Source organism: Oryzias latipes, chromosome 23 (assembly GCF_002234675.1).
Source record: "Oryzias latipes chromosome 23, ASM223467v1".
NCBI lineage: Eukaryota > Metazoa > Chordata > Actinopteri > Beloniformes > Adrianichthyidae > Oryzias > Oryzias latipes.
The window spans coordinates 6,981,547-6,994,877 of NC_019881.2; the positions used below are offsets into that span (position 1 = coordinate 6,981,547).

At 40.6% G+C, this 13,331-nt stretch overlaps 2 protein-coding genes across 4 annotated transcripts in view; one reads left to right on the plus strand and one right to left on the minus strand.

The window, feature by feature from the left end:
• LOC101161933 (protein phosphatase 1H) overlaps positions 1-6,737 on the minus strand; it is a 39,165-nt gene extending 32,428 nt beyond the window's left edge. The window contains exons 1-2 of the mRNA XM_023952281.1: positions 5,779-6,737; positions 2,313-2,502 (exon numbers count right to left, since the gene is read on the minus strand). Coding sequence (XP_023808049.1) covers positions 2,313-2,502; positions 5,779-6,017 — 429 coding nt within the window. The 5' untranslated portion in view covers positions 6,018-6,737. The remainder of the gene's footprint in view (positions 1-2,312; positions 2,503-5,778) is intronic.
• The window catches only part of il17rel (interleukin 17 receptor E like), a 32,964-nt gene continuing 25,192 nt past the window's right edge, over positions 5,560-13,331 (plus strand). The window contains exon 1 of one of the 3 annotated variants that reach the window (XM_023952280.1): positions 5,560-5,677. Coding sequence is in view for 1 of the 3 variants with exons in the window: in XM_011490946.3 (XP_011489248.2) it covers positions 12,825-12,974 (150 nt within the window). In the remaining 2 variants the exon portion in view is untranslated. The other 2 variants (XM_020714322.2, XM_011490946.3) reach the window with 2 other exon arrangements.

Here is a 13,331-nt window from a genome sequence, read left to right on the forward strand (position 1 = left end):
TTTTGGAAATGTGCAATTGAGAGGTAAATGTTCTTTTGAAAATGTATATTTTAAAAAATATTTGTAGTTTGAAAGAGTGGTGCAGTAAGGGGAGGGTGTGTGGGGATATGTAATCAGTTTTGTATACTTTGTCATACTTGAATCCTTGTACCGTCTGTTTAAATTTAAAATACCAATAAAAAGACTTGGTGTAAAAAAACCATCTCAATTCTTCCCTTTTTTCCCTCACCTAGTTTCAAATGGATCAGTTTTGACCTGGATATATATATATATATAAAAATGGACCAGTTTTCAAATGTGTCCATTTTTTAATGTGTACCTATAAATACAAATATAACACAGATTGTCGAATGCAAAGACACATTTAGTACAAATTTCAACTAAATTAATCAGATTCATGTTAAATTTCGAAGCTGTCTTTGATAAAATAAACTCCATCCACTGCTGCCTGCATGAAATATTCTTTGGGAATGATTTTCACTCTTCACAACCAAAAAAAACTTCTAAATCATCGAAATGGTAAAAGGTGTATACTTATATAGTGCTTTTTTCTCTTTTTTTTATCTTACTGTAAAGTCTAAGCTCTTTATAGTCACAGTCCCATCAATGCAGACACATTTAATCATTGATGGCGGCTCTGCTGCCAAACGCTGTCGCCAACCTATCACCACCAGAGGCAATGTGAGGTTCGATGACTTGCTCAGGGACACTTTAATACATGGTTTGGCAAGGTGGCATCTGAACCAACCACTCTATCTCTACACCATGGGATGTCTTTTCTAAGCAGCACAGGAGACGCATTTCCATGTTTCACCCTTTGAAATCAAAGACAGCCAAACTCACTGACTTCTGTTGTATTAGAAAGTGAAGCTAGGTTACTTTATAACATTGTTTTTTTTTTTTGTTAAAATCATATATAAAATGTTATTTTTCTTCATCCAATCCACAAATGTATTTTGAAGTGATTTCTTATGTTTGTCAGGCAGGAAAACAACTTTTTTTTGTTTGGTTCTTCCTTCTTTCTAACTTTGTTGAATTTGATTGACTAGTTAGTTGTTTTTAATGACCAAAGTTGTTTTTTTTTTTTTTGGGGGGGGGGGGGGGGGGGGGGGGTTAAACAGAAAACTAACAAACAAATCAACAACAAAACAAATGTTCAACTAAAAATGAAATCAAACTAAATCAAAAATGTAATCAGTGCTGTAATCTGACAGAAATATGAGGAGTATTTCTTCATAAGTAAATTTAGAATAACAATTGTATTAACAAATAATAAAATTCCAAAGTTGAATCCAAATGGAGCAACAACAAAGAAAAAGTTACTCAAAAAGATTTAAAAAAAAATCGAAGTCTAAAAATATTCCAAGGAGAGGACTACACTCGACTGTCACACTGACTCTATGTTAACGTCAGTTTTGTAAAACTATCTGACAGGGAGGGGGGAAAACATGATGACTAATGCTGCTGCCGTGGCAACGAGTCGTGACGTTGACGCCACTGGAAAGATGAGAAGAAACCGTCATGACTCATGTTGTCCTGCGGAGCGCGGGCGCCGCAGAGGTCAGGCCTCCGTTCACACTCAGCTTTATAGGAAAGCTGTGGGCGAGTCGGCTTCTATCTTTCATTTGACTTCACAAAGCAATAACGTGTAAAAAAAAAAAGTGTCGAGTTACACGGTGGTGTAGTGGTTAGCACTCTAGCTTCACTGATTCGAATCCCGGCTGGATTCTTTTTGTGTGTGGAGTTTGCATGTTCTCCTCATACAGGTGTGGATTTACTCCGGGCTTCCTCCCACAGTCCACAAACATGCAGGTTGAACCCTGCGTTTCACCTAACAGTGGCTGGGATAGGCTCCAGCAACCCAGGACCCCAAAAGGGGATTCAGAAGTACGGATGGATGGATGCTCTAAAGCAGAAATCACCAATCACTAACAAGGCTTAAGAATAGCATGGTGTAGGCCCTTTAAAATCTGTACGATGTGCCTACGTCTCACCTACTTTACTCTTGCGTGCTGTATAAGTGTTCTAATGACCTTTCACCTGCAACATATCTGTAGAAAAAATCTGCATGAACATTTCTACTCAATGACCTCATTAAATGGTCAACGATTTAGATATTTCCATTAGGTTAACTGCGTTTTTTTTGTAGAGATTTGCCCATTTTTCACCCATTACTCGCTTGTAAGGGCAGCTGTGACTAAAGTCTAACTAGTCTCTTAACTATAGAGTAATTTAGTTAATACTTTTTGAACCAAATAATGAGTTACTATAACTAATTATTTTTTAAAAGTAGCCTACCCAACCCTTCTTACCTCTCCCATCCTGCTGTGCTCCATCCGAAGCCCCAGGCCTTCTCCGTTGGGCAGAGAGTTCCTCCTCTTGGCGGTGGGGGTCTTGCTGGGGGTGGAGGGTGGACAGTAACTCATGGGTCTCCTCCTCGCCACAACCACCTCACAGCAGGCTTGGTCTTCGTTCAGTGCACTCTTCCCGGCATTGATCACCCTAAAGCATCAAAAAGGGTTGTTCGTGGGACTCTCAAATGAGCGAATAGACCATAAAGTCAGTAAGGCATGCACTGCTTTAGCCTTTTAGTTTTTTTGTTGATTTTATTTGTAACATATTTGTTGTCTTTGTGCTTTTATTGTCTATATTTCTGTACATGGCTTTGAATTGCATGAACCGGAATATATAACCAAAACTACCTACCCTTGAAAATCCCTTAGTTTATATTGGTTAATAATAGGAGAACAGAGCTGTGGTTTTTTTAGATAAGGTAATTGTCTGCTGTAAATGAGAACATGAGGGGTTTTAATTACAAAGAAGCTCTGGGATCTGAGACGAACCTCTGATCCACACCAATCCACTGGAGACATTCGAGTCAGAAATAATGTGTGAAATGGCAGAAAGGAGGAGGCTGTGGCGCTGAAACGCACCGACACATCGGTTTTACTTTACACTTAACACGATAAACAATATTCTACAAAAAGGCAGCTGGACTATGAATATTTTATTTTGGTCTACATATTTAGTAGCACTGAAATATTTCAAAAAGGAGGTTTTTTAACTGCTCTTATAATCATTATCACAAAGTTTTAACCCTTTCTCAGCATTTTATGTTTTTTATATAATTAATAATGTGTCTAACCCTTGCGCTGTCTTATGGGGTCAAAATGACCCCACCCTTACAATGACGTGTTCTCCCTACCATGACAAAGGTGGATAAAGGTGGAAATATTTCATGTAATCCATGGAGACCAGTGAAGATCACAAATCATTGAAGAAAAAATGTTCAGTGCACTGTTTAGTGGGTCTAGATGACCCCACAAGATAGCACAAGGGTTAAGTTTGACATGAACATCAGTGCTGTTCCTCAAACATTACAGGACGGTTAAAAGCCTGCTTAATGTACAATTTTTAATCACTCTTTGAGAAGTTTTTACTTTTTATTGTCTTTTTTTCTATTTTCAAACCATTTTTTGTGTGGTGTTTGTTATGGACCCTTTGGGCCAAGTAAGTCGTCCTAATAAAACACATATAAATCTCGGTGGGTTTACACAAGAGTTAAGATCAACGACCCACGAACATCAGTGCTGTTCCTCACAAGCTAACCTAAAATGAGGGTTAAAACCCTGTTTAATGTATAATTTGTATTTTTTAAAGAGTTTGACTTTTCATTCTGTTTTAACTGTTTTGGTTTTCATGACGTAAGCTGCAGACCCTTTCAGCCAGGGGGCGCCCACACTTTTTCGGCATGTAAGCGAGTCAAAAATACTATGTTTATGTACTAATAACTTAACACTACACAGTAAGAGCACACAGATACTTGTGAGGAGATAGTTCTATCTCTTGTATTAATATTATTTTGTAGTAATACAGAATTACAATAGATAAGGCATTTTATTATGAATACAAGCAGCGATGGTTTCGTGCTGTGAACTGTGTTATGGCGGCAGCGTGAAATTTCTACAGCGCTGAGCAAACAGTGCGTGCCTGCCTCTGGACAACACTGCTGCCTGAGTGGGCTCACATCCCTGGAGCAGGGAAACGCGGACACGGCAGCAGGCGCTGTGGCAGGAAGGCTGGGTCAGACATCTCAGACTCTTTAACCCCTGTGCTATCCAAGACACTTTAACATTGGGAGTTGGGTCATCTAGACCCACTAGACAGTGCTCTAAACCTTTTTTCTTCACTGATTTGTGATCTTCACTGGTGTCCATGGATTACATGAAATCTTTCCACCTTTATCCACCTTTGTCATGGTAGGGAGAACACGTCAATGTAAGGGTGGGGTCATTTTGACCCCACAAGATAACACAAGGGGTACTGGGCCTAAAAAAAAAACAGCTTGTATGGGCCATAGTGTAAATGGCTCCCCTGGAAACCCAGTGCGCAGGGAGATGAAAGAAAGATAGAAAAAAAGTGCGCTGAGTGTAGTTAAACACAGTGACGTATGACTCAGAGGATGTTCTATTGGCTGTTCTGCATGTCAATTAAGTAACTTATTACACAGTGTGGATGATGATTTGCTGACAGCTTTTTAAAAAAATATCTTTTTACATTTTTTTTATTTATTTATCTTTGATGACCCGTGATCTACCGTCACATCCTTCGAGGTAATAAGCACCCCTGCTTTAAGCCAAGTCACCCTTGAAAAGGAGATCTTGATGCCAGTGAATGCACACCGGGGAACATTTGACCCGCGAATGTCACTGCTGGTCCTCACAAGCGAACATTACAGGAAGATTATCAGCCTCTTTAAAGTAAGTTATTTTTGTAATTTTTGAATCGTTTTACTTTTTATAGTCTTTTTATCTATTATCAATTATTATCTATATTTTTTATTTATTACGTTTGTTGCGACGCCTTTGGAACAAGTCATCCTTGAAAAAGAGATTCTAAACTTAATGGGTTTATAATCTGGCTTAAAAATAAAACCAAAATAAGTGTACACTAGAGTTTAGATTAAACATGCCAATTTGACCCATGAACATCAGTGCAGCTCCTCACAAACTAACATTACAGGTGGTTAAAAGCTTGTTTTATGTATAAATGTATTTTTGCTCCTTGACACCCTTGGCGGTACCAAGTTGTTGCTCACAAACTAACATTAGAAGCATTAAAAGCCTGTTATGTACAATTTGTATTTTTTAAAATAGTTTTACTTCATATTTTCCTTCCCTATATGTCTAACTGTTATTGTAGTCACCCTTTGCTCAAAGTTGCCCTTGAAAACGAGATCCTGATCACAGTTAAAGAAAAATAAGTGTACTTTAAAAAAGTAAATCAACAATTATTATGTATTTTCGGGAATAACTGAAAGAAAACAAATCCAAGATTAAAGTCAGATTGCATTTTATGGACTTACTGAAAAAAGCACTGAGCTTTAATAGAAGCACTACGCATGCGTACTGTGCAGCTGTGACACAGATGGTCTTCTATGGAGCAGTAAGGAAAAACGCGGGGAGGGGGGGCAGTAAAGTTGCAGCATCTGAGGGCAAATCGATGCTTGTGGAAGCAGCTGCGTGACTTTGCGTCAGTCTGACGGTCAGCCAGACTCTAAACTGGGCGCAGTTGGTGCGTTAACTCCGTCGTTGCGCACGTGCAAGGTGCGTGAAAATCAGCTCGCGGCTCGGATAGAGTGGACGCAAGACGTCACACCAACTCAGGTGGACGACAGGTTTGTGCTGACTCAACAGCGCGTGCGCAGTTTAGATGACGACGAATAAATGAATGGAATCGCGGTTTCTCGATTGCACCGGGAGCCGCGGAGGTGCTTACTCAGCGTATCCGGTGGCCCACGGTAATCTCCTGGTCTCCTTCAGGATGAGGATGGGCCGCGCGACGTGGTCCGCGGAGCACTCGATCTCGTCCGTGGACAGTCCGAGGAAGTCCGGCCGCATGTAGGGGAATTTCAGCGGCATGTCCGCGCCGGCGTGGCCGCCGCCCCCCGCGGAGCCGCCCCCGGCCACGATGCCGCCCATGAAGCCGGCCACGGCGGTCTTGACCCGGCTCAGCATGTTGCCGCCGTTGGCGCGTCGTGGTGCGGCGTCCGCGGGCCGGTGCGCGCCGGCGCGGCTCCCTTTGCCCGGATGCCCCCCCACAACGGCCGCCGCTGATCCACTCGATGGAGAATCAGATGGAGGAGGTGAAGAAGGAGGAGAGCATCGGGTTACGCGGTGTGCAGAGCGGGAGGGCGGGCGGATGCGGCTGGAGGAGCAGGAGGAGGAGATCCTCCATGGGGAGTCATTGATGAGGAGCTCGTCACGCGGAAATACGCGCAGGATTAGCGGGTCACGTGACGCTAGAAAATAAACAAATAAATAAATGGATACGAGGGCAGGCTGCTGGATGACGCAGTTGCAACATTTATTTGATTCTATCCTTTTGTTTTGATATTCAAATCAAATATATAAAAGCCGCACTAAATCAGGCTGAAAGGCCTCGTGCTTAAGGCGGACTGACGGATCAGTTCATTCAGAGGCTGAGCAGCTTAGTGCGCTGGGCTGACGGTAAGTCAGGAAAAGCCCACCATGGATTCCCTCTGAGAAACCAAACCACAACCGAGCCTCTGTTTACTGTTTAAGTCTCAATGTAGACAAAGAAAATGAAGAAAAAGGAATCCACGAAATCCCACTGGTTGATTTAAAAAATATTTGTATGATGGAGCAGAATTTGGTCAAGTTCACCTTAATATTTTGTAATGTAACTCTGGTTATTAAGTACGGAGCCCGTTTCCTGACATTAAAAAAATAAAATATATCTCGTTCCCACAGATTAATATCTTATTCGCACGAAATACTATTCCATTCTCACAAGATACTATTGCATTCCCTCGAAATACTATTTCGTTCCCTCGAAATGATTAACTCGTGCAAACGCAACAATTAATTTGTTCAAACGCAATAATTATTCACGTCATGAGTCATTCATAAACACGGATATGCTCTCCGTCCGGCCGCAAAAGCCACTTTTAGCGGTAACTTCCGTGTCTCTGTCACCCACATTCATTCGTTCAAGAAAGGAAATAGAAAAACAAGAGTGATCAATTTATTATTGTCTCAATGAATATAAGAAAAATATAAGATTTATGATGCCTAAGCTTGGTGGTTTGCCATACGATTCACCGGACATAGCTCCGCCGCGGAGCTCTTTCCTTGTCATGCCGGCATTTGGGCAGCTGGCTGGCCAGTAGACTGACAGCCAGCTGATATTGTAGTTTAGGGGGGAATATAGGAATAATAATATTCTGGACTTGCCCTTTATTAACACACTCTTTAGCAGTGGCTTTACATTTGAAGGCTAGCGGGCTACATGCTACTAACTAGCCCAGGGGTCGGGAACCTATGGCTCGCGTGATGGTCACGTGTGGCTCACAGAAAAATCTTTAATTCTTTAATTATACTTTTTTTTTCCCATTAGACCAGTCCATCTCGGGTGCGATGCGATGCGCAGTGGTAGCGGTGCTTGGAGAAAAAAAATCTACAACGCATGTCAGTTTACTATGATCTATAATTTCACAGAGTTTACAACAGCCTGAAACTTGCGAACCGCCGTCCCTTCAACTGCGCGCTCCCGTCTCTGAGAAAGTGCCCACGGTTGCAGCGGGATGTGTGAGGAAGAAAGGGGGGGTTTGTGGGCGCGGGCTGCAAGGTGAATCCCACAGGGATTGTCAAAACTTAAAACACGCTGCTGTCACATACTGCAGCGTGTGAGTATATGTTTGGCTCCACGTCTGCATGTGAGCAGTCTTTCTCACATCTGAAGAACATTCAGACCAGCCTACAATCACGTTTAACAGATGGAAGTCTCAACGCCTGCATGAAGCTGAAACTCACCACGTATCAACCAGACTAGTCCCTCAGCAAAACCATGCAGCACCAGAAGAAATACTCATCATTTATTAGCAACAGCATAACAATGTTGTTCAAAAGAATCCACAGACTTATTGTACTTAAAAAGTGTTGAAATTACATCAAATGCACACATTCACTCGTATATTTAGTTTTAAACATATTGTTGTGGACTGAGTTGGACTGGGGGGCTGTTGTTGGGTCGCGTTCTAAATTTTGGAGTTCATTGAACGCATCAAGCAGAGCTGCTGATTGGCCCTCAGTTCTGTCGCTTAGCCTGTTGTTAGGTAGTTTGGACCAATGGGGTTCAGCCATGGGCCGAATAAGGAAATAGGAGAGCTGATGCGGCAGTGAGCGAATAAGGAGTTGGGTGAAGCGCCCTCGTCTCAGCGGGGGAGAGACTGAGGAGTTGCTGAATTAATTGTACGGTGTTGGTTACGGTCTGCAGTAACCAGAATAAAGAACCTTAAAAGAGGTTAAGTCTCCGTGCCTCAGTTTGGGAAAGGGACACAACATTATTGTATGGCTCTTTCGAAATTACATTTAAAAATATGTGGCGTTTATGGCTCTCTCGGCCAAAAAGGTTCCCGACCCCAGAACTAGCCGATCATTTCTCCTGTTATTCCCGTCATAGATTTACAGCAGATAACCTCACATTTCTGTCTGTGTGTGTCTCATTACATTGCATTGAAGACACAGAGGATGTTTAGAGATCAGATTTATTTATTTTAAAAAGCACAAAAGCACGGTAATCACGTTCATTCACATGATCCTGCACTCTCTGTCCATCTTGCTGCAAAAGCCGCTTTCTGCCGCTACTTCCGTGTCTCTGTGAGCATTCAATAGTGGTAAAATAAAAGCAAGAATGATCGATCTATTATTGTCTCGATGAAAATCAGAAAAATACCATAAGATAAACCTGGCTGCTTCACACATTTCATGCATCACCATGTCCCTGTAAGGTGTAACAACAAGACCAATGATTGGCTGATCGAAATGCGGTTGGGTAAGCGTGATGCATGATGGGACATTGGTCACAGCCATGTTTGTAATGCTAGGAGCTAAAAGCTACGTCCGGTAGGCGAAGTGTTATCTCAGTTTTGAGTTAATTGAGTGAATGCAGAATGATAATCTAATTTTTGGAGACATTGAACTTTCCTGTAATCATTGCAATGGCCAGAAAAACAATCTGGAAATATTCTAATACCGATGTAAAGATGCTCTATAATAGACAGGTTTCACTTTAACCTTTGTGCTATCTTGAGGGGTCCAGATGAACCCACTCCCAACGTTAATGTGCCTTGGAGGCATGTTAATGTTGGGAGTGGGGTCATCTGGACCCCACAAGATAGCACAAGGGTTAAGAATTAACATTGATATTTTTTCTCAGAGGTTTGTAGTCAGATGTACCTGTGCAAAAAGAGGGTATCCACTAGATGGAGCTATTGCACAAAGGTGGGATCAATGACCAACCGTGTTGCCAGATTGGGTGGTTTTGATTCTTAATTTTCATCCATCCATCTTCAGAACCCGCTGGATGCCTCTCTGGGGTTGCTGGAGCCTATCCCAGCTACCTTTGGGCGAAGGTCGGCAGCCTGTTGTACGACCACAAAACCACACACACATGCACACCAAGGATGAAGCATGTTTTCTGGACTGTAGGAGAAAAGCAGCATACCCAGAATAAATCCACACATGCACCAGGAGAACACTCAAACTCCACACAGAAGGAAAGCAGCCAGGACTCGAACCTTAAAGCTATGGATACTAACATTAAAAAATGACAAAAGCAACACTATAACTGAAAATTTTGCAGTTTGGACAAGCAGATAGATCTGAATGGGCCAGAGGAGGGAGTTTGTGCCCCGCCCAGAGTATTTTCGATGTCACAAATAAGATTTTTTTTTAATATTTGTCCTACATGAGAAAAATGGCACAAGAAGATTTAAAAAAAAAACAACAAAACAATTTTCCTCTGACTGGTCTAAGACCTTAAGGACCACGCAGAAACCAGAATTTTGATGACCAGAAAGTCTACAGTCCAACATATGACACATGAATTGATGCAGTGGATGACCTGTCTGGCATTCTGCAGGATGAGGGTGGAGCCGTCAACAAGCTGCTGGAGAAAAGTGGTGAAGATCTTCAGGGACAGACCCCACCCGGCCCACGCACTGATCCACTGTGTGGACTCAACAATGAACAACAATTCTATTCATATCACAATTTATGGCTGACGATAGGATTCATAGTCGATATTGCTTCAGTTTGAACGATCTGATGCACTAAGCTGAAATTAATCCAGGAAAGCTTTAAACCCAAATTCAAACATAACTGGCCTCAGACAGATCCGTCTCAATGCATCGTAGGAATTTAAAATTGACTGATCTTGTTCAGCGCACTGTCACGTTAACTTTGGGAATGATAGCACAAGGGATAAACTGTAGTCGACCAGTTGAGACAACACATGAAATAATGTAGAAGTTGTGGTACTGATTTGCAAAATTTTTTCAATTTGCTATTTATTATTTAATAAACTAAATGTCTGGCTATGATTAAAAGCAATTTTCTAACCTTTAAATTGTGTTTGGGTCAAATTTGACCCATTTTCAATAGTCAATAACATTTTGATCAAAACACAATAAAAGAGTTCAGTCATTGTTTTTCTTGTCAGTCATTGGCAAAACTTGTGTTTTTAACATGTACAAATGGCAAACTTGTGTTCCTGATACTTTTCCACCTTGCCCATCTTCCCCTTTGATTGTAGATGGAGTTACCATGGAGATCCCATATTTACGGTGGCCCTGAAGGCCAAAGCGCAGCAACAAATTACTCAACGCAATCACAAGTTAAAGATCAAAGCGACACTCAAAAAAGCACAAAAAAACAACTAGCATTTTAGAATTTAAAACAGAATTTCAGAAACCAAAACATAAAAAAAATATTTTTGATTTCTGGAATCTAAATAAAATGTTAAAATCTGAAACAAAATGAGCAATCATAGGAAAAGGTAGGTACTATGGATTGGAGGAGTTTTAGTTTGAAAAAGAGGGAAAGCACAAGGATGATTTAACCCAATTGTGGCAAATCCTGCGATTAAGCAATCACAGCATTTTTGCGCTGGGTGTGGCCAAGGAATTTAATAATATCATCCATCAAAAGATATCGCCATGCCAAAAACAACTTCCTTCTGAAAAAAGGTGAACAAACGTCGTCATCCAGTCAGTGATGTCCTTCATTACTTACATTTTACCATTTCTTATCGTGTTTTCAGCATTTTATTTTGATTTCTGGAATTTTCTTTTTTCCTAAATGTCCCCTTTTTGTTTTTATTCTTTCTTTCTTTCTTTGGATTTGTATGTGTGTGTGTTTTTTTTATTCCGTTTTAGTACCTGCAATTGTTTTGTTTTCTAAAATATAATGTTTTTTTTTATTTCTTGTTTTGTTTTTTTTTCCTTTTAACGCGTTTTTGCATTGAGTGATTTGTTGATGTGATTTGCCCTTCAGGGCCACCGTACACTTTCGCCAAAAAATATATTTTTTGCAGGAGCAAACAAGTTGAGGATTTACGGCAGTCCAAAGTGCGCTAGCGCAAACGTGTCACCGCAGTAAAGATCTACAACACTTTCCACTCATTCAAGCTAATTGATTGCTGATTAACTTCTCTGACTTTAACTTTTTTTTAGCTGTCGAAAAACAATGTCTCTATCTGGCAAAACAGCCAAGGAGGCTCTCTTGGGGAGAGGGAGACAGTTTTTTCCGGTAAATCATCCTCCAAAGTTTTTCCTTGAAACAGAGCAGGAAAATCAGTTTGGAAAAGAATGACAGCTCTTAACAAACAGACCGCCCCCTTAGAAAAACAACAGACTTCAGTCGACTTCTGCATCTCCAGTTCTGCAGCTAATTTTTTTTCTTTGCTTAGATGTCGTGGCTTTTTGCCTAACTCATCATGACTTCATTCTTTTCTCACCTCTCTGGAATGACTTAAATTGTTTTTCCCCCCTCGTGGGTAAGTACTATTGCAACGTTTCTACGTCTTTGAATGGAAGCAATCAGTTGTACCGGTTAGTGTTTATCAAGATGTGATCTGTTGTGTTGTTGCACAATGTGGCCTTTAGATGAGGCCCTGCTTCTTCCAGTAAAGAGCAGGTGAAGCTCTGTCAACACTTTTGACCTACATGAAGCTTGTGTGTATATAATCACTTGCATTTGTGTGTTTACTTTAGAGAAACATTGCAGCTGCTTTGCATGCACAAAAAGGATCTTCAGTGGGGAAATGTAATTTTACTGTGTAGATTTAGGGGGCAAGTTTTATTTTGGTAGGGGGAAAAAACAAGGAAAAAGAGTGTCAAAAAGTTGTTTTCTTGTTATTTCACGATAAAGTTACCGGTACATGTTTTTTATTTTATTTTGTATTCTTTTTCAAATGTGAAGTTGATTTTTGACCAACAGTGAAATATGACTTTACAAGTGTGACTCAACAGTATGTGTTTTATTTCAGTAGTAAACAACGCCATGAGGAAGTATGCACTATCTGTAAATGTAAGCTGTAGCTCCAGGGAGTAAAAATATGTTTAAAAAATCACTTGATCTCTTTATGACAGTGCCCTTCTGTCTCCTGCATTTTTCTTTTTTTTTCTGCCAGTAATTCCTCTTTTTTTGTTTAATTGCACAACCTTTCCCCATGGCTCTGAAGGAGCTATCAGGACTTAGATGTTCAGAGTAGAGTTTCAAAACATATCTGTGAAAGGATTTACCGGACAGGAAAAAGTACAGTCTTTTAAAAATAAAAGGTGTTTCACGAAATATATACGAGAGATAAATATGTACGGAGAAATGAAAACTTGTTGGGTATAGTCATTTCAACTTAAGCCCCGCCTTTTTTTTACACTCACTTTAAAACCATCCAACTAGCTATCAGCCTCTCTTTCGAGGCTCTTCTGGTGCTTTGACAACTGACCCAGCAGAGGGGAGATGGTGGGACACAGCAGCAGAGGAAGAAAACGTGTGTGGATGATGATGGTCCTGTGGATTTCTTTCCTGACTCTTCTCTGCTGTTGCTTTACTGAAGCAGAAAACACAGAGCTGGACAGGATTGAGAGGTGTCAAACAAAATGTTCTCAGGTAATTTTTTTTTTTAGCAACAATTTCACAAGAAAATTCTGCACGAACACATTTGAAAAAAGATGAGGATTCTGCTGCATGATGACATTGTCTTTTGTTAAGATTGTTACCTTCTTTTAGTGACAATTTCCCACATAAATCTGCACCAATGCATTCTAATTAAAAGATGATGATCCTACTATATGTTGATGATGGTGTTGTCTTATGTTAAGATTTGTATTTTAAGGGTGTTACCTATCAAACCAGTGTGATACCATTCCTCATGTGTCTGCTCCCTTTGATCTTTATGTAGTCGCACATGGATTTTGATTTGTTTGTTTGTTCCACTTCCATTTTTTTTGTAGAAAAAATCTTTTG